This window comes from Tribolium madens, unplaced genomic scaffold (assembly GCF_015345945.1).
Source record: "Tribolium madens isolate multiple individuals breed KSU strain unplaced genomic scaffold, Tmad_KSU_1.1 Scaffold_96;HRSCAF=242;Tcas5.2_LG5, whole genome shotgun sequence".
Lineage (NCBI taxonomy): Eukaryota > Metazoa > Arthropoda > Insecta > Coleoptera > Tenebrionidae > Tribolium > Tribolium madens.
In genome coordinates, this window is record NW_025401068.1 from 10663159 (window position 1) to 10681343 (window position 18185).

Sequence of the window (18185 nt, forward strand, 5' to 3'; positions counted from 1 at the left end):
CTCGTCATAAAATACCGAATGCATGACAATATCAGAATTTATAAAAAGCCCGGCCGTTAAAAAAACCCTAATAGTTTCTAGTTATCTAATTCCTCAACAAGATTAAATCCCTCCGTGCGAAAGTCATCTTTGGGTAATCAAATTATCCCTCAAAAAAAACGAATGAAAAATCACATCACGGCCATTCCACAAGTGATCTCTTTCCTGAGACGCGAATAAGATCATCTTTATGGAAAAACGAACACGCGCTTTGTAACCTCCTCATAACATTTATTAAACATGAAACGGCGTCACGACCCACGCATAATTTTTTAATAAAACTAAACCTCCCAACTCTTTGCCATTCAAAGCAAAATTTTAGCAAGTTTGTCTTTATGTTAAAGAATGACGATCATTAAACGCTCCTCTTTGTTCAAATCACAATTCCAAGAACAAAAACACAACTATGGCAACAAGAAGTACAAAGGACACGACATGACAATTTTGTTAATAACAATGAGGGAACGGTCAAAAGAACACCAAAAAATATGAACTCGACGCAGATATCAAAATAATAAAGTGGGTAGTGCTGCTCTTAGGGGAGCTTTTAGCTTCGAGTAACAAAAACTTATGGTCTGTTTTAAAAAGAAGAGAAAAACTGGAACATTCATCATTCCTTGCAATTAAAAAGGATAATAGGAAAGGATTTATAATGACTCGTTATCGATTACGACTTTATTAAACTCATTAAAGTTGGAATGCTTGAATGTACACAATTTATTGTCGTTCCGGTTTTAAATATACGACTTGGAATCTTATTTTTGCAACTTAATTACGTCTTTATCCTCGGGCAGAGAAATGCAAAATACAATTATTTTTTAAAAAACAACCACAAAAATTAAATATTTTATGATAAACGTAAAAATATGTAATAAAAGAACAATCATAATTTTTATTCTACATTTGTCTTTATTTCATTATTCTCAGTTGTAAAGATAAGAGAAAATGCCATACATTCATTATCCCGGCGCCTCCACCATTTTCATTAATTTTTTTCGCACCTTTATTCCCACATTCATTAAAAAAAAAAAACAACACAAAAATAAATTCAGTTTTAACAACCTGAAACTTATACCAACTGCAATTTCCATCATTTTACGATTAATAAAACAAACTTTTACAATATTCATAACGTTCTGTCAGGCAAAACCCAAACAAAAATATTATCACAGGGGTAAAATACAAATAGTTCGACTCGTCCCAACTTTATTACCCAGTAAATAAACGAAAACGCGCCAATTCCACCACCTGAAATATTAATTTCGACACGATGAAACGTCGTATTTCGCTTAGAATTTCTACTGAAACGATGTAAATTTATGTTATTGACGTTGCAATATATTTTATATAGAGTGTTTGCGAATTACGAGCAAATATTCCAACCACTAAAATAATTCATTATGAAACGTCAATGTGAAGACCAAACAAATTCCACATCTTTTCCCCCAATGATTTTCACTGTGTCTGTCCTTGTCGGGTGGAAGTAACAATATTAATAAAAATAATTTGCATTAAATGTTATGCACAAAAAAGAGATAACTTTGGACACAAAAAATATCAGGTGTTTACACGCGTTAGTTTAGTCAGTTATAAACACGCTTTCGGGTAAACTGTGCTAAAAAATTGCAAATTTTACTAAAGACAAAGATCATTAATCACTGAATGTTTTTGTTTTTACGTTGTTTACGTCCCACAGTTTTTGTCTTATAAATAAATGTAAATATCGTATTAAGACATAGGCAGAGACGGGTTTTTATCCTCAAGTTATTTTTAATTTTAACTCAAAAATGATGTTTTCGACAAAATTTGAAAATAAAAAAGTTGTTTTTTGAGTTCTATTAGTTTTCATAATATTTGCTCGTAATCCGCAAACACCCTGTATATTTATGACACAATATAATCCGGCGCATCCACCAGTTTCGCCCCCAAATTTATTTTTATTATAAAATATTTTTTGGAAAGTTGCGATTGATGCAAAGAAATAGTAGGAGTGTTTCAATCAGTGATGAACATCCGGTTTGGTTGTTTTTGCCCGTAACCCATTTAGCGAAAGCGTGACCTGATTCGAGAAAAATAATTTATTGGTAAAGGATGGACACGTTCGGAAATTCTTTGTATTTGTTCACCAAAGCCGATTTGTAATAAATTGCGCCGGCTTATGTGCCCTCGAACGTGCATCGCAAATGATATTTTTCTTATAAATCCACTCGAAATCGGAGAGATTATGCGATACACGCAGTTTTATTATATTTTTTTTAAATGTGTGGTCGATGTATTTCCCGGTTCTTTTGATGGTCGTCATTATCGAAACTGCTCCAATAAGCGTTAAACTTTTTCCCGGAACGGCGTAAAATTAGAGTAAACTTTCATTTGATGTGGTTTCGGGTCCAAGAACGGGGCAGGAAGTTGGAAAGGTTCCGACTTGGCCATAACATAAATTGGAAGTTTCCTCTTAGGTCCCCAGTATTGAGCAATTTATCTGTCCGAGTAAATAATTGGGAGACGAAAAGATGGACCGTTCCACTTACAAACACCCGATAAAAACCGACACTGAAAAAAATTCAATACCGAACAAAAACAGATTTAATTAGCGAGTTTTAACGGCGCCGTTCCCTCGTAAAAACCGGGAATTTCAAACGTTAATGGTGGCGAAATGTGACATCAAACTCGTAAAGTACCCATGTGTGGTTGTTGGCAACTAGAGTAGGCGTTATTTTTATGTTATGTGTGGGGATTCAAACCCCGACACGCTTAACGGGAACATTACTAGCAACCCCTTCTTATTTTCGAGTGTAGTTTCATTCAAATTTTCTCGCAATCAATCTCCCACATTTGACCATCCCCTAGACGGTAATAAATGGCGTTTTCTTCGTTGCAAGTCAGCCGTACACAATGGCCCGAGATGGGGTCATGTCAAATTTGTTAAAGTAATGAAGACAGATCGCATTTACGCTCCGTTTACGGCACTGCATCGAAGGCAGGTGCCCCAAAAAGAAAATCAAGCTTTCACAGAGAAGTGACCGAGATTGTTTACTGCATATTTATAACAAATAATCAAGTCAAGTTGTTGAAGCAATTAAGCACAAAATTCTAGTTTAAAAATTAAATAACCCTCTGAGGCCAATTTCTTTCAATTCTGCCAACTACTGGCAGTATTCCGTACCTGCCAGTTGTAATTTTCAAGTTTCGCAATAACATCAGACGAAACTAATTTAAATCAAATAACAACATCAGTAGGGGTTGGAATGCCGAAAGGGCATTACTATGGCGCCGCCGAATTAGTACCCAGTCCCAGGATAATTAATTAGCGCCCTTAAAGCCGTTGAAAAGTCACATAGACCTGAGTTGTATGCCGTTTCCTTCATTAAAATTTTTACTGGTCTGTCTTTTTATTGCTCGTTGCTTTCTGACAATAATGTGATTACGTAAACGGTTATATAAATAGGTTTGCAAGTTTGCAAGGCACAAGTTATTCGACGGTCTCTTTCTATCTGTGTGTATGTGTGTGCTTTTCAAGCCGAAGCTTTCTACACACAGCAAAACTTGTTTACACAAGAAGCTCATATTCAGCGTATTTTCTTAACTTGAATCCAATTTCACGTCCCATATTTACTAAACTTTCGAGAAAATGCGAGCTGCTTTTATATATATCTTATACCTACTACATCCAAGTTTTTTTCCGATAAAGGATGCAACGGTGCGAATTCGCGATGTTATTACATTAAAAGCCATATATGACGCCTTAGCGAATTATAATCAAGATAATCGAGTTTCTGACTAGATGGATTTAAGTTAATTATAAGCAACTGAGTGGAAAGTTTTCATAGAAGAATTAATACGAAAAAAATTACCACATTTTAGTGACACAACAAGAACAAATAAATCCTTCTCGGGACAGATGTTTGTGACCGAAAAGCAAAATCCTTGCTCTTAGTATAATGAAGGCAACATTGTCGCTCTTTTGTAAGAAAATCTGTCGGGGAAAGTAGATGGAATAAAGAAAACATAAGCTGAGAATTAACATTTTGGATCAGATAAGTTACTTGTTTTCAATTAGGTTGCCACCAATTTGCATGCAACAAAAGCTTTTTCTTTCAGAAAGAGAAAAAGAAAAGTCATGATTAGAGTAAGACTTTTCGAGATAATTTCACTCATTATAAATTTACTTGAGGTATATTGTCCTGAAAATCCCTCAGGAACAGCTGAAGCCTGAATTGTTATTTTTACTCCTTGCAATATCTGTTTCAGCGCTTTTCAGTTTAATTTTATCGTCGACATGATTAATCTACATTTCAGTAATAAAATTGAGGTTTATTATGACAAGAGACGCGTTATCGATACAATAAAATTATGATAATTTTGGCAATAAATCTGTTCCAGTACATGAAAAATTCAATTCGTATCCGTCTCGACATTGATTGAAAAATATGGCATAAATGCGTGTTTGCGAACGGCGGAACATTTGCATACGACAGTAAAGCGTCGTTCTATACAGAGTGTTCCGTTTTTATTGTTACAAATTTAAACAAGGGATAAAATATTCAATAAAAAGTTTTTACGAACATGCAGCGAAAAATATTATGTAAGGGAGCCACCCTGGAAATGTTTTTAATACCTAAATGAACTCAAAGATCAAATTTTTAATCAGGGTAAAAAAATATTTTTTTCAATTTTAATGCTGTTTAAGGTCTGCAACATAAATTGTAATAGTTATTTGTATTACAAGAGAAGAAAAAAAGGTTCTGAAGGTGAAACCACACAGAGAGGAAAAAACACTTCTGAAATATTGGGAAAAACTCATTAAAAAACGCACCCCTTTCAGAGGGTGTAGCTTCCTATACATGTTTATCGAAAACTTTTTCCATGGTATTGAATATTCTATCAGCTGTTTAAATTAGTAACAATAACACCCTGTATATTCAAAATTTAAAATTTCGATTATCTCACATAAAAAAATTGCTTTTGTCCAATTTATTTAAAACGTGAAACAATTTATAAATAAATTCCATACACAACTTTGTCATTTAAACGAGAAAATGTAATTTTTCAACGCGTGATATAAAATAATTGCAAACTTGAATGATTTTCGTCGAATTGAAAACAAATCCGTTCTGATGTTATAATTTTTAATCCCATTGTTGTAGTTTGACATTAAATTGTAAAGTGTTACCCTGTCGGCTTTTATCGTGTAGTTTTAATACTTAATGGTGTTCAATTGCGCGCTTTTAGCTGTGGCAGCAGCTTTTCATCCTATTCAAACGTCATTAAAATTTTAATTGGTTTGATTTCAGCAAGTCGTACCTTTGTTAAATCATCAAATTATGCGCCAATTCAGATTTTTTTCTTCACATTTTTAGTCATTGCAGTGTGCGAAGCTAATTATTATCGCTAGTCTTTTCTTGTGAATTTACGAGCTTCTTCTCTCCAACAAAACTTTAATTAAACAATGCATTTTATCGACGGATCGTTTCTCAACTCGGGCCACGTTTCGCGGCGGTTTAATTAACTCGGTTGCCGTTTCAGTTTTAAATCGGGACGTTGGTCGCATGTCGGATTCAACAAGTTCGCGTAGGCGACGACACAGAAAAAGCGTGTGGGTTTTTTTTCTAGGGCTTTCGTACAAAGCAAAAGTGGCGTTCGTAATTACGCCAACCATTGTGATGGAAATTCGAAGGCTTTTATTTATTGCGAGTGCATTTGCAACCAGAAAGCAATTTGATCCAACGATAGAGACGAACGTGTGGTGAGAAAAGATAAGAGCATCAATCGAGTTAATTTGGCGAAAGGTGTTGAAACGGAACCGAAATCATCATTGGTTGAGATAAGGAGATGAGGTTAAATCGCCACCAACAAGATTTGCTAATTGATTAAATCAGAAGCGACGCATTATATGAGGTTATTCAATTATCTAACATGGGGGACTCGACATGCACCATTTCCGGTTATTATAAGTTGATACAAAAAAATTCTCTGACATAATAAAAAGTCCGTAAAAGCTCCTTTACCTCGTCGACCCAGACCGTTAAAAACTCCTAACAAGATAAATAATAAAACAAAACAATCATCGTAAAATTTATGGCTAGTAAAAGAAACAAATTCGTGTTTTTCATCGCATTTGTTAAAAGTCCGTTCAAACAAACCGCGCAACAAGTTTTCCCCTGTTTCATTCTATAATTTAGTCCCTCGACGCGAATTCATGCTTTTGACATATTCGAATAGAAGCTTTTCTTATTATTACATGCCTCGTCAGTTTCTTTCACTATTAGCATCATTGGAATTGACGCAATTCACATCACGTGCAGAATTTTTTCCAAATGACCATCATAGAGAAATGAAAAAAAATCCATTTCCAACAATTATATTGCGCAACTGTAAAAATATTTTTCCAGAAAATACAAGCGTCGCTTTCCCACGTTTTAAAGTAGGAGTCGTTTGTTGTCTTTACGACATTATTTAAATTAGTTTTCCGGAACCCCTAAACAAAGCAGGAGAGTGTTAAGCTTTTTCGATTTCCAAGATCGATTTCCAAGTCGGCTGCTGTTGCAATCTCCAGATTAATTTGTTAGGTCAGTTAATTGATGGATGTTGTGTGTGTGAGTTACACGAAACGTGCGTGTCGGTTTTCGGCAACAATTTCTATTGAAATTAATTCGACGAGGAGGACGATCAAGGACATGTAGAACACGTACTCTAGACGAAGATAAGACGGGAAATCCGCCCCGGACCCAAGTCTGGCTTATGTTCTTAGTTCGTGCCTCCTCACCTATATCGACCTTTACAACGACATCAGAAATTGATTAGGAGACGATGCCAACCCACACCGATAAACACCCTGTATACAGAGGGGCTGCCCACAACTTCTCCTATGCTTTATTAATCGTTTAATAACAAAGAAAACTTGAAATGCAGCAAAGGGAAAACTGGAAAAGAAAATCGGAGAAAACTGGCAACAAAATATGGTTTTCCACTCAATACCTATACAAAATCAAAGATAAATTATATATTATTATTTCTCGTTTTTGCATCTAATAATAGATTAAAAATTGTATTTTAAAAAGCATGTCTAGAATTCATGAATAAAAAAATATTTACCTTTAATAATTACATTATGGTAGGTACATCATTCTTTATTTTGCTGTAAAACAATTCGAATTTCAAAATTTATACCGACTTTTACAATCTCTAGATAAACCCATTTATTTTTATTTATTAATCTCTTTTATGCGCAAACGTCACAAAAGTGGCCACTTTTATGACTAAATGTCACAAGTAAAAGTTTTACATTTCAATATTCAATAAAGTGTTTTTACCACGACATTATTGACATTTACCATTGTTGTCTCTTTCGCTGTTTCAGCAATTTCTAAAGAGATATATTGTAGATTATCAACATTCGACATTTTGCACTACTAACTGTACTAATTAAATTAACAAACACCTTCAAAAATCTTAACACAAATTTCGATACTAATCCATGTGTTATGATTTCATTACTTGCAAAGCGTCTTGTTTTTTTTGTTCATTTACTTGCAAATTATTATGTTGCTCTTTACTCACGTTTGCAAATAAAATAGTATATGTTGAAGCCAAACGTGAGCAAAAACATCACTTTTAATCCTTAGTTAAATTTGTGTAAATAAATGTTTTCTTTAATGAATATGTTTTCATATTTGAATTTTGTTTAATAAAATTCATGCTTATTTAAATAATTACATTGTATTATTCACAATAACACCATTTTAGTTGTGTATTAAATCAAAATATAATATTTTTCAAGTTGAAACTTTTCTGCTAACGCGTGGACTAAATAAAAGTTTCCGCAATTTTTTTAATAGAGTTACATATGTCTCAACACACAAACTTTTAGTAAACAACCCTCAAAATTAGAGCCCATTTAACCCGAAATAAACCAACATTAATCCCAATTTAAAAAACCTCAATTTATTTTATTTTACCACAACGTCCAAGTAACCCAAAATTATTCGAAAGACAACAAAAACTAATAATAACTCCTTGTATGAAAACAATGTCCATAAACATCGATCCTGACTTATAATTACCCTCTATAAAAAATTAATTGAAATGGATAATTAATTAACCCGAGTGACCAATTACATTAATTAGTGGCTTATCGAACCGTAATCCTTAACCTTCGGACTTCCCGGAAAATCCAATAACGTTCTTTCAAGCACCTGTTAAGACATAAGTGCGCCCTTATTGCTCCAAAAAAAACACACACAACACGTCCCGCTCTAAAACGCAATTTTCCCCTGGAGAAACCCTCCCAACTAGCCGTTCCGTCGCGTTTAATTTGCAAAAACCTCATTTAATCGTGTTTTGGTAAAAAATTTCGCACAAACCGGAGAGATAATCGATTGAGCCCGGATGTTCCTGGAGTAGAGGTTCGTTCGTAAAAATTGCGATATAAGAACGTCGAGGTAATCACGTTACGGTTATGGGATGCAAAGCGATGTGAAAACAACATCAAATTCCTACCTGAACAGAAGGAATCCGAGAGCTGTGACGGCGGCACGACGGACGTCATCGTTCACGTCGGACACCTGCAAAATTCAACAAGAGATTAGATTTTAATTAAAACCAACAACACCTTCCTATTTGAATACTTTGAGCACAATAGGTGTTTTCTTATAATTTTAAGTGATTCGATCGCAAAATTGGATTTTTTTGTGAGACTTTATACATTTTTAAGAATTGGCATAAAAATTTAATTTGCGAAGAGCGAAGAGAAGCAAAAATAAAACGTGCGGTATTATTTACAATTAGAGAAAACGCAAGGGAAACATTTTCTTTTGTAGATACGAAAAACGATAAAATTTTAAAGCCCCAAGTTTTTTCTCCTTCGATTTAAATAAATGGGTCCTGTGGCGGATCAAAAACATTTAAGCCCAAACAAGAAAATACTGAGTTTTGCACGTTTTTTCCCAATGCAAGTTAAATCTCCAGAGTTAACTAATTCCCATTAGTTGTATAAATTTTTGGAATTTAATACCAATTGCTTGGAATTACTAGAATTAGTTGTGAATTACTGGAATTTTTCTGGAATTACTGAAATTCTTTTTAGAATCATCGGAAATAATTTTTATTCAAAATTACGTTAAATTTCTTAGAAATACCAGAATTAATTTGAATTTACGAAAATTAAGTTGGAATTATAGGAATTAATCTGCAAGTAATAAAATTACAATTTTATTTTAAATTACTCAAATTATTTGCAAATTATTTTGGAATTCTTTGTAAAATTATCGAAGATGAATTCTTTTCAAAATTACGTTGTATTTCTTAGAACCATCGGAATTAATTTGAATTACAGAATTTTTTTAAAATTACGAAAATTAAATTAGAATTACAGAATTTAATAGCAATTTATTTAAAAACAATAAAATTACGGTGAATTACTGGAATAAGTAGAATTTCATTGATTTTTTTTAGAATTACTACTAGAATTATTTGCGACTTAATGGAATTCTTTTTGGAACTATCGGAGGTGATTTATTTCCAAAATTACGTTTAATTTCTTAGAACGATCTAAATTAATTTGAAACTTCAGGAATTCCCTCAGAATTACAAAAATTAAGTTAGAATTATAGGAATTAATCTAAATACAGTGAAAACAATGGGATTTCAATGGAAAACTAAAATTTCAGTAAAATTGTTAAATTACTATAATTATTTGTGAATTACTGGGATTATTTACAAATTATTGGAATTGTTTTCAGAATTATCGAAGATTTCTTTTCAAATTAATTATGGAAATTAATTTCAAAACAATGACTTACGGTGATTATTAAATTAGTAAAATTTCAGTATTTTTTTTTTAGAATCACTAAAATTATTTGTGAATTACTGGAATTCTGTTTGGAATTATCAGAGGTAAATTTTTTAGAACTTGCAGTAAATTTAAATTACAGGATTTCTTTTTGAATTACGAAAATTAAGCTAGAATTAAGTTCGAATTATAGTAATGAATCCAAAAACAATGAAACTGCCGTGTATTTTTTTGAAATTAAAATTGGTTGTACATTTTTTTTTAACAGCCCCTCTGATTATGTGTCATTGTAGTAAAAAATGACAAATTAATGTGAAAAAACTTTTTTGCTTTTTGAGTGCATTTGCTTTGTATGCGACAGAAACAGAATCTGAAAAGAAAACATTACGTTGCCGCAACTACATCAAAGGTAAAAAATCGGTCATAAAAATAAACATGAAGAAAATGGAGTCGTTACGAACTTTCCTCAACCGGAAACTAATCATAATCCCCACGGTTTGTAAAAATATTTGATGCTTAAATACCCGGATTTGGACGAAAAACGCGAAATTTGTCACACGCGTAGGTGTGGAGTTTTTCGCGTAGGAGTTGAATAAAACACGATTAATTTTGTTGTTGGTAAAAATGCTTTTATTTTCTTGCGGTGTATTAGTTTGAAATTAAAAGGCGTACGATTGGTGCAGAATATTTTAAAAACTGAACGTTTCCGGACCTTTCGAAAAATATTCCGAAAACGTGACACTGTTAACATTCTTTTTATTATTATTAATCGAAATGATTTGGTTCATGTCTTTATCGCCCCCATTGTGTACGTGTTTCATGTTTCATACGATAAAATACTACTTTATTAAGGGAGAACGTCATTTTTGGTGTATTTCGAACCGATTTTAACGCGCAAAGTACGTTTATTTCAAATTCATTTATTCAATAATGTTGTGTTTGCGTTATCGTATTGGGGAAAAAATAATAACGACCCCTTTCACGCTTTTCCCCCTTCTTGAAACTAATTAATAATACGACATCAAACTTGATTAATTAACAAAGTTAACAAATCAATTTTTTCTTTGAAGAGAATGTGGAATACTTACAGCGACATGGAGTAACTTTCTTATAGCTTGATTATGTCCCGTGCCGCAATACGCCATCGCCAAAGTGTACATTCCTGATCTCCTCAAGATGGGGTCCTTATCGGAGGTGAGTTGTTCTATCAGAGGATCGGCCTCTTCCAAGCGACCGTACATGGTGAAAGCTATTCCGACCGCTAATCCTCGAAGGATCTTCTCATGCTGACTCTCTTGGGCGTACTGTAACGAAAAATCTCACATAAATTTCGTAACAAGACTAGAAAATAAGCAGGTGGTTTTACGTTGTATCTACTATTCTTAAAATAACCACAACGTCATTACGTCACTCTCTTAAATCACAACAACTAAGATTTAAAGTTAATTTAGTGGGGAAAATTCTCATTTCGGGCGGGATTTGCGTGACGTTTGCGGAATATCTGCAGGGGGTTATTCGGCAGAGTGTGCACCAGACACAACCAAAATAGACCTAATTAGAAACGGTTTCATACAACAGCCAATTGCCAAAGCTTTGAAAGCATCATCTTCCAAACAAAATCAGTCATCGATCCGGCGTTCATTAATTTATGTAAATGAATACGCAATGTAACAATGCAGCTGATTATGGATTTCCAGGCTTTATATAACTTCAAAAAACAACTAAAAAAAATTCGGAATTCGTCAAACGAATATTTTGTGTTAAAACAAACGTTAACTAAACACCCGGAATTCAATTAATGCTTTCATAAGTTAGTTGAAAGCTTGGCATAACTGAAAACTGGATTATCGAATAAAAACCGCAAGAAAGATTTATTGTTAGGCTGCTTTTTTTCGGAACACAAGAGCGAAAGTTTGTTTTTGAACGAGGAGAGAGCGCTGCAAAGACGGGAGGATTACATTAACAATTTCATTAAGTGGGTAGGGAGTTTAGAACCGTTAAATATGCACAAGCGTTAAGGGGTTGTTTAATGTATGAATATTTCCACTAATCCTCGCCCGGATGCATTGTTTGCAACAAGTCTGCTCTTTTTAGAGTCGTAATTTACGACAAGAAAAAAATATAAATAATGACCGAGAAAACTCTTAGCCAATTAACCGAGAAGAGAAATATTAAGCCACGTTAAATGGAAATTGCGAAGATAAAATATTTAACTGTAAGCTTTACTGTGTGGAGACAAAAATGTACGATGAATATTTGAAAACGGTTTTAATAGTTGATGAAAAACGACTGATATTTTTGTACCGACAGATTTTTGTATGACACATTTCAGGGAATATTTTACAACAAATCAATATTAAAATACAATGCGACACCTCGAATACCTTCATTATTTGCTTTAGTGAGTCAAAATAGTAAATCTTCTCTCCAATGTTTTATGCAATTTTTTTTCACTACTACATATTTATTACTCAGAAATACAACGGTGAAAAATATAACCTAACCTACAAAAAACGTTATTTTTGTTAATTTATTATTACCTACGGTAATTAATTATTAAAGAAAAAAAATCGTTTCTTTGGAGAAATCGCCAAATAAAAAATCTGTCAAGTGTTTCAAGTAAATTTTTTGTCTGCTCTGAGATAAGAGCACGAATTACGTGTTACTAATTAATTAGTTTTATATTCGCCATTGATCGGATACGATTTAACGTCTCGTGTCTAGTTATTTAATAAAGTAAACGTTAATTAATTTGGGATCTTTGATTTCACAAAGAGTAATTGATTTGTAAGCAAACGAACAAAAAAATTATTAATCTTATCTCAAATTAACTTATGTATAGTTTTTCCTATTTTGCGTTTTTAATAAACTCGTTTGGGTGTGTTAACAACTCCTCAGAGTGCATTAACAGTATAGTGTATTTTATGTTTTAAATGTTGGTGACAATGCCGTTGAAAGTAACGGTAAGTAACCAGCCATTAGGTGGTATTAATTTGCAGAATACATTTAAATAGTTATGAGCTGTTAAAAAAACCATAATGACCGAGGCAGTTGTTTGACAAAAGACGTTTTTCGTCGTATTAAATTACTTTATTAAAAAAAAATATTTTTAAATTCTGAAAACGTAAATATTTAAAAATTTAAATTGTCAAAACTGTCAAAAAAGCCGAGCGTTAAAAAAGCAGGCTGTTAAAACCTCTTAACAGCCCTGTGTGTTACTGACAGCTTCAATATTGTAAATTGTTGAATGTTATTCGTACCATAACACCACGGTACGACGAAAAATCAACATAAGGCATCCTGCTGAAAAAATAATAAGAAAACATACAGGGTCAAAATTTTGACATTTATTTTTTGACATTTGACATTTTTTTATATCTATTTAAGGATATTGATGATCTTGTATATGTTTTTTTACAATTATTTAGTAAAGGGACAAAAATTTTGCCAATAAAAGCTACAAATAACATTGAACAGAGTTACAATTTAGGATACAGCTTCCTTGTTTCCTCTTTTAATAGCCTATAGCAAAAAAACTTGGAAAATTATTTTTCCGACAGAAATAAATAGTCAAAGTGCAAATTTTAAACCCTCATAACTTCGAAATTTTTATAGATAACATTTTTTTAACATTTTTTCCATGTTCCTGGTATCTTACCTTATATGGCATTTTTCTCTGGGGCGCGAGTTCTGGCGCATCCTGTATAACGTATTCTTATACAAATTAATAATAAAAAATCATGACAATTGACACTTGAACTTTTAACAGTACATACGCATTACGCATGTAATTTTTAGTCTTTTTTTTGACGTTAAGGCTTATGTTGGCAATGCAATGACGTCATAACTTGCGTATGTCTGGGTAAGTCTGCGTTATCTTGGGTAAGACCCGATAGAATTTACCTTAAATTGCTTTCAAAATTTTCGATGAACAAAAACACGATTAGCCCGTCACACCAAACTTTTATTTTAATAGCACAACGCGTTTCGACCACAAAGTGGTCATCCTCAGGTGAGAATAAAACTTTTATTAGTTTTATTAGTATTTATTAGTTTAGTAGTATTTATTAGTTTTATTCTCACCTGAGGATGACCACTTTGTGGTCGAAACGCGTTGTGCTATTAAAATAAAAGTTTGGTGTGACGGGCTAATCGTGTTTTTGTTCATCGTTTCCATACCAAGAAGATCCAAGAAGAAGAAGTTCAAAATTTTCAACAATTTCCGTACTTTCTGGTGGACCTACACGAAAAAATCTTGAGAATTCAATGAATTAAAATTCCCTAAATTTCTTTTTTTGTTTCTATGAACAGTATAAAAAGCGCAAAATAAAAAAAAACTACAAATGACTCGTTACAGAAGGCCAAATGATTGTTTTACAACTCGCCGCTATGCGGCTTGAATCGGAATTTTAAACTCTTGTTTAAACAGACTCGTATATATCACCCCTCGTCGAGACCCGCAACACCTGTTATTATCAAACACAATAATAACAGTACGGTATTCAAAACATTTTCGTTAAAATATTTACGCGGCGTTCCAAGCACGCTGAAAATGTCTTCATATTTCGCGTGTCGCCAAACTCATTATTCCATCACAAAACTATAATACTATTAAACAACCATTTCCAGCGCTCCTTCAGAAATCGTTCAATTTCCGGCAAAAAATTGACAGACGCGCAATTAATCATCGATTGTACGACAAAAACCCTTATTTCGCTGACAATAATTCAAACCGGACCGCAGACTAAACAAATTCACTCACCGCGACCATATCCTCAATCGCTGTTGGATTTTTCGAACCTAACATTACCATACCCATTGCAATACCGGCAGCTTCGCCCGTATTTGCATCATCTTGGTACAAATTGAATCTCAATTGTTCGTAAACGTCCTGACGATGGGTCCCCATAGCGGCCAAACCCAAACCCAAACAGCCACCATGACGTACCATCTGGAACTCCAAAATAAAGAGAAATTTCAACCCCCATTAACAGTAACAAACCTCATTTTGGGCGTCTTTAAGCTGAGCCAAAAGATAATCAATAATGTTGGCCCCGTGATTGGCATGAATCAAACCTAAAGCGTACAAACCGCCACCTTCAGAGTATCCAGCACTGGGGCCCACTTCTTTCGGTAGATAACTCTGCATCAAGGTTAAAGCTTCTTGTTCGTGACCACGATGGATCACCCCCAAAGACGCAGTCGCTGTTAATTTCGCCCAATTTGTAGCCCTCGCAAGCCATTCGAGATTATCTCTAAAAATAAAGTTTTTTTTTCACAGAATTGAAATTTTTTCGACAAACCTCAAAAACTGATCACTTGTAGTCCCGCTGTGCATAAAAGCATTGGCAATAACAGTTGCCGTGTGACAAATACTGACCCTAACAGTCTCTTTCGTTTGTTTCAAAATAAGCAAATCGGCATGATTTGAACGAATCAAAAATTGTAAATGCAACTCAATGGAAATTTCCCCTGATAAAATAACGTGCAACTTTTCCAAACGTTCTTGATGCTCTTTCTCTTTCTCGTTCAGGTTTTCCAATGACTTTTCCTCCTTAACTTCAGGCTTATTTTCCGTTTCTGTATTTTCAGACGTACTTTCAACAGTCTTAGGTTTGAGTTTGTCTTCAAGTAAGGACGGTATGGGGGCTGTAAGTCTCAAAGCCACCATAACACGTTCCAAAAATTGTTGAGTCGCTGATTCATACAAATCGAAAGCTATCTGATAAGCCATGAGACGGTTTTCTTCATCTCCTTGGACCAATTTATCCAAAATTTCGGCCACGGAAAGTGGATCTTCAAGGAAGATTAAACACTGACACATATTGACATAATCGGGGATTGCAAGATTTCGGTAAAGACCGACGAGAGATCGGAGAACGGTGTTACGAAACCCTCGATTTTGAATAAGACTCATTGCAACCTAAAATACAAATTGTCACAATTGTCCAAAAAACTTTTAAAACGTACTTGGAACGCATAAATAAGCATATTGCACATGTCGTCGGATTGAGTAATAGAGGCCTCAAAAATGTCCATTCGGCGGGTCTCCAGAGCCAAACCCATGGCCTGTTTATACTGTCCATCATCCAAGCAACGTTGAAACATTCGATTTACGATAGCCTCCAATCTGGGGTCGATCGGTTTAGCCGCGGGGACGTTGTCAGCTAAAGCAATACGATGTTGGGTGTAATAATCAATACATTTCGCTAAAAACCCCACAATTACAAACAAATCGCTACCAAATCACCACAAACCGAGAATAGTCTCCACGTATTCAGTTCTTGCGTTGACATCAAACAAATCCCCAGCCCCCAATGCGTAAGTTAGAGAGTCCTCAAATGACCCTAAATGATAGTAGACTTTACTCGCAACCAACGCTGCAAGATTATGCTGTTGAAATACTTTATCCTCGTGGAGAATTTCACTGAAATTCGACAAAATCACACCAGGAAATTAATGGCAAAACTCTAACTCACATTTTCTCAATTGCTTCGGAAATCTCTGGCCAGAATTCATCGACGATTGAATCGAGCTTCTTCAAAGCGAAGACTTTCAGTTCCGGGCGGGGCTCCTCAAGAAGGGAGATGATCCCCGCTGAAAAAAGTATTGTTTGTAAACCGGAAAAAGTGAGGTTATGTTTGAGAAAAAAAAAGTAGATAGTCATCGTAGCTTTATTTTCTATTTTTGCAAAACTCAAACTGAGTCAGCTTGACTATTTTTTCGATTTTGGTCAAGTTTTTGGAAAAGTTTTGCACAATGACTTGCAAAACGCATGTGCAAAGTCAGCGATTTTCAAATTATAATCGGAATTAAAAGCCTAAAATTGAGCTGAAATTGAAAGATTTAGGAGTCATTTACCTGCTGAAGTAATATTCATGATGACAAATCGACTTTATAGTGAGCAAAAACTGTTTTAACTTCACTGAAACAACTCTTTGAATGAAACGTCACTAAGCGCGGTGAATTTTGACAGATGACAACCAAAATAGAAATTGCAAAAAATAGATAGACGTCAATCAATAAAAAAAACTTAATTTTGATAATAATTTGTTATTAAAACTAAAGAACAATGCAATTGTAGCTATAAAAATAATAATTGTATTATTTAGACCATGCAAAATTTTTTGCGATTGGTTCAAATACCCTTTTCTAATTTTTTGTTAGGTCAATGATTGTCAAACTTGCGCATTGCTGTGATTATGCAACTAACAATACGCATTTGTTAGTTTCAAAATAAAGAGTCATGTTTTATCTAATTTATTAAATTCAGGTTTCGATACAGAAAAATAAATAATGTAAAGGACGCATTTATTGTTTTATTTTTATTAACAAAATTATTGGGAATGAGACTTGAGGAAATGGTTAGATAGCGGCCCTTCGTCGGCATACCCGGCAATTTCTTGGGGAATCACCGCACTTTCTTCGACTCCCGTGCAAGGCCGACACATGCATTCCAAGGGGGCTTTAGTTGTAACTTTGATAAATTTCCGTTCGCCAGGCTTGGCTTTGGGGCAAAACAGTGAAACGGAAGCCTCTCTTTCTCCAGACTCTTGACAGCACATGCAGGACCTCTCCATTTGCCAAATCTTACTCCCTGAGACCTACAAAACCCCAGTTACCAATCCTCCGGTTCCTAGAAAAATAATTACTTGTATATAAGAAGCGCAGCGTCCGATACAAGCAAAACTAGGTATAGGTTTAGGCACACATCCTGGATATTGTAAAACGTGGATCACCGGAGTGACTTGACACTCGTCCGTCGTGCTAGCCCCGGAAGCCTGGATTTTACTATTGAGTCGCGGGTCCAGACACATACTCGATAAGAAAATCGTCAATTTCCATAATGCAGCTGCGAAAAAACTGTTTAGATGAGTTTGGGGGTGGCAGACATACCTAAACTAAGAAGGGGTTTCATTCCGATGGCGGCACTTGAAAGACTATGCTGTAAACAGAGGATAGACCTTTTATAAAACAGCCCTCACCACCAAGTCGAAGGCAATGGACTCGATGATATTTTTCAAGGATATGATATGTGAAACTCGTGTTAGGGATGTCATGCTGATAGTAGATATGCTTGTTGCCACAACGGGAGACGGAGGGACTTTAAGTGGGTAAATATTCAACGAAGGAGTAAGTTATGGGGCTTTTAAGGAGCACAGGGAAATAAGAACAAAAACCAGAAAAAATGGGTTTTAGACTTATTTTGTAGTGGTAAATTGCACAAAAACAAGAAATTTCAAATGAAAAAATGTAGCCTTATATCGTTTGATTTATTTCCGCTTTTTGGTGTATATTTGTTGTTAACTTTTTATTGGGCAATAAATCGATTACAAAGCAACGAAACTGTTTATTATTG

The 18185-nt window shown here is 34.2% G+C and overlaps 2 protein-coding genes across 2 annotated transcripts in view; both read right to left on the reverse strand.

Annotated features, from left to right (window-relative positions):
* Positions 1–16805, reverse strand: part of LOC123012562 (26S proteasome non-ATPase regulatory subunit 1) — a 39313-nt gene extending 22508 nt beyond the window's left edge. Inside the window, exons 1-9 of the mRNA XM_044410574.1 lie at positions 16688–16805; positions 16306–16423; positions 16084–16253; positions 15797–16035; positions 15130–15749; positions 14829–15081; positions 14589–14777; positions 10915–11130; positions 8536–8600 (exon numbers count right to left, since the gene is read on the reverse strand). Of these exons, the coding sequence (XP_044266509.1) occupies positions 8536–8600; positions 10915–11130; positions 14589–14777; positions 14829–15081; positions 15130–15749; positions 15797–16035; positions 16084–16253; positions 16306–16423; positions 16688–16706 (1889 nt within the window). The 5' untranslated portion in view covers positions 16707–16805. The remainder of the gene's footprint in view (positions 1–8535; positions 8601–10914; positions 11131–14588; positions 14778–14828; positions 15082–15129; positions 15750–15796; positions 16036–16083; positions 16254–16305; positions 16424–16687) is intronic.
* A 301-nt stretch (positions 16806–17106) lies between these two features.
* On the reverse strand, positions 17107–17843 carry LOC123013099 (bursicon). The gene is made up of 3 exons (XM_044411437.1): positions 17723–17843; positions 17479–17678; positions 17107–17430 (listed from the first exon to the last, which is right to left on the reverse strand). The coding sequence occupies exons 1-3, from the start codon at positions 17742–17744 to the stop codon at positions 17164–17166; spliced, it is 489 nt and encodes a 162-aa protein (XP_044267372.1). The 5' UTR covers positions 17745–17843; the 3' UTR covers positions 17107–17163.
* Between the last annotated feature and the right edge of the window lie 342 nt (positions 17844–18185).